The sequence below is a fragment of the Poromitra crassiceps genome (genome assembly GCF_964638095.1).
Source record: "Poromitra crassiceps genome assembly, contig: HAP1_SCAFFOLD_1564, whole genome shotgun sequence".
Taxonomy (NCBI): Eukaryota; Metazoa; Chordata; class Actinopteri; order Beryciformes; family Melamphaidae; genus Poromitra; species Poromitra crassiceps.
Genome location: NW_028150848.1, coordinates 25,001 through 28,258, shown reverse-complemented (window position 1 = coordinate 28,258; position 3,258 = coordinate 25,001). Strand labels below are relative to the sequence as shown.

General features: G+C 46.3%; 1 protein-coding gene across 1 annotated transcript; it reads left to right on the top strand.

The window, feature by feature from the left end:
* Nucleotides 1–1,243: 1,243 nt before the first annotated feature.
* On the top strand, nucleotides 1,244–2,187 carry LOC310771953 (mothers against decapentaplegic homolog 7-like; the record flags this gene model as incomplete). Its single annotated transcript, XM_083664446.1, has 1 exon — nucleotides 1,244–2,187. A coding segment is annotated over one exon (539 nt), but the record flags the coding sequence as incomplete, so codon positions are not given.
* Between the last annotated feature and the right edge of the window lie 1,071 nt (nucleotides 2,188–3,258).

Below are 3,258 nucleotides of genomic sequence, written 5' to 3'. Positions count from 1 at the left end.
CCAGGGTCTTTTCCGTTTACAGCCACTGCTCCAGCTAAAGGTTACCAGGGTCTGTCCGTTTACAGCCACTCTGCTCCAGCTAAAGGTTACCAGGGTCTGTCCGTTTACAGCCACTGCTCCAGCTAAAGGTTACCAGGGTCTGTCCGTTTACAGCCACTCTGCTCCAGCTAAAGGTTACTAGGGTCTTTTCCGTTTACAGCCACTGCTCCAGCTTAAAGGTTACCAGGGTCTGTCCGTTTACAGCCACTGCTCCAGCTAAAGGTTACCAGGGTCTGTCCGTTTACAGCCACTGCTCCAGCTAAAGGTTATGGTTTATGTGCTGCACCTTGGAATGGAAGGGAGTTACTTGGTAGTTTCAGGTCTAGTTGCTTGTTGTTAATCTGTGTGTGTTAAATGGTTCCTGTACGTTTCTAGAGTTTGGACTTAGAACGTGTTGCCCTGTGTGTTTTGCACGGACACAAGAGTTCACCGTTATTCCCCGGACGCGCCTTAGCGTATTAACGAAATGCTCCCTTCTCATTTCCTGCAGCAGAGTGAAGCAAGCTGCTGCAGCGAGACGATTGCGAGAGATTTATGGTTCTTCTTGACGTCAGAACATTGTTAGCCGCGCCGCTACAGAAATACAGCGGGGGCCAGACAGAAGATAAGCGTTTTAATGCTTAGGCAAACATGGCGCTGTGCTGTGGACGCTGGCCTGCCAGCGTCTCAGACGTGCTCCTCCTCTTGTCTCTGAAGTCCACAAATTCCAAACACGCTTTTCCTGGATGGCACAAATTAAGTTTGTTTTAGTTTGGGCTCTTTGCCTCGAGGCAAAACTCCCAGATTCCCAAACTCTGCTGGGATACGCAAGAGAAGAGAGAGGCTGTGGAGAAGAAGCATGTTTCTGTTTAAGTCATCTTTCGCTTTTCACTGCGGTGACATTTGAAGGTTTTAGTCGATCTGTAACTGAGCCGTCCCAAATCATCCCAAATCATCACAAGTCCCAAATCACAAGCACTCTCATCCACCGTCTTCCTCTTCTCCTTTCTTTCTTTCTTTCTTTCTTTCTTTCTTTCTTTCTTTCTTTCTTTCTTTCTTTCTTTCTTTCTTTCTTTCTTTCTTTCTGTCTGTCTGTCTGTCTGTCTGTCTGTCTGTCTGTCTGTCTTCTTATTTCATGTTGTCCTCTAAAGTCAGAATGATGTCATGTTTTACTTGTGCACCGTTCCAGAGGTGTAACATCTCTCTCTCTCTCTCTCTCCCTCAGATTCCCTGGCGTTGCAGGAGTCGGGCGAGCGGGCCCATTGGTGCGTGGTGGCGTACTGGGAGGAGAAGACCCGCGTGGGGCGCCTCTACTCGGTCCAGGAGCCCTCGCTGGACATCTTCTATGACCTACCTCAGGGGAACGGCTTCTGTCTGGGCCAGCTCTGCTCCGACAACAAGTCGCAGCTGGTGCAGATGGTGCGCTCCAAGATCGGCTACGGCATCCAGCTGACGCGCGAGCCCGACGGCGTGTGGGTCTACAACCGCAGCTGCTACCCCATCTTCATCAAGTCGGCCACACTGGACAACCCGGACTCGCGCGCGCTGCTGGTGCACAAGGTGTTCCCCGGCTTCTCCATCAAGGCCTTTGACTTTGACAAGGCGGGCAGCCTGCAGCGGCCCAACGACCACGAGTTCACGCAGCAGCCGCGCACGGGCTTCACGGTCCAGATCAGCTTCGTGAAAGGCTGGGGACAGTGCTACACCAGACAGTTCATCAGTAGCTGCCCCTGCTGGCTGGAGGTCATCTTCAACACGCGATAGCAGCAGCAAGCCAAGCCGCCCACCTTCTTCTTCATCGTCGTCCTCCTCCTCATCCTCCACACCCCCCTGCTTCTCTCTCCCCCCTCACAGACTATGATACACCCCACTTTACCCGTTTTTTTGTTTCCGGAGGGTTCAAAATGAAAACGGAAGAAAAAGGTTTAAAAGAAGAAGAAGAAACTATACGATTCTGATGGACTTTGTTTAATAAATGACTAAGATTTAATTAAGATAAGAAGAAGAAGAAAGAAGAAGAAAAAAATGTATTTTATGTTATATATAAATATATTATTACTTGTAAATATGAAGACGTTTTATATGCATCGTTATTTATGTATTGTGCAATGTGTTGATGAGAAAAAGAAAATAAGATGCACTTTGCTTAATATAAATGCAAAAGAAAGAAATGCCAAAATAAACAAAAAAATACAAATATCTATCTTGTCCATGTCGTCGTATCTTTGATGTTGAGATGGTTGCATTCGCTTTCATACTGTTGTCTTGTGCATTGTGCTCAAGTCTGAAATAAAATACGCTTCATTGTTCATGATGTCACCAGTAAATTAAATGAATGGATGCTCATGTCAGTTCATTATAAACCTTCTAATTTAGCTTTCGGTGAAGAATACTATCTCCCCTTTTCATCATTATATCACTAAAAACCAAGACAATAACGGACAACAATTTATAACTTTGGTGTTATATTGCGGATGTCAAACTGACTTTTCTCCTCTAAACACAATGAGTCAGACTGACAGAGCCATCACTTTATGGCTCGTTAGGCCTTTTGAACATTGTCTCCCTTTCTGGCTCGGTTATTTCGGGGCGACTGTCCCACTTCCTCTCTGTCATTAACTGACCGATGACATCACAGCCGACTGTTCCACTTCCTCTCTGTCATTAACTGACCGATGACATCACAGCCGACTGTTCCACTTCCTCTCTGTCATTAACTGACCGATGACATCACAGCCGACTGTTCCACTTCCTCTCTGTCATTAACTGACTGATGACATCACAGCCGACTGTTCCACTTCCTCTCTGTCATTAACTGACCGATGACATCACAGCCGACTGTTCCACTTCCTCTCTGTCATTAACTGACCGATGACATCACAGCCGACTGTTCCACTTCCTCTCTGTCATTAACTGACTGATGACATCACAGCCGACTGTTCCACTTCCTCTCTGTCATTAACTGCCGGATGACATCACAGCCAGGAAGTAGTAATGATGAGTTTCAGGATCCAGCATACCGGACCCATGCACTGGAAGACCACTAGTGTGTCTGCACAAATTAGGCCCTTTTTAGATTAGAGACTGCTGTCTGTCTGCTAGTTCACTTCACTGAACTCCACATACGCTGAGGTTTTACTCCCAACGCTACCGAGTTGGAACATGCTAATGAATAATAATATTTCATTTTTATTTTATTCGTTTATTTGGCACGGACATATACAAAAAAAAACATTAAAC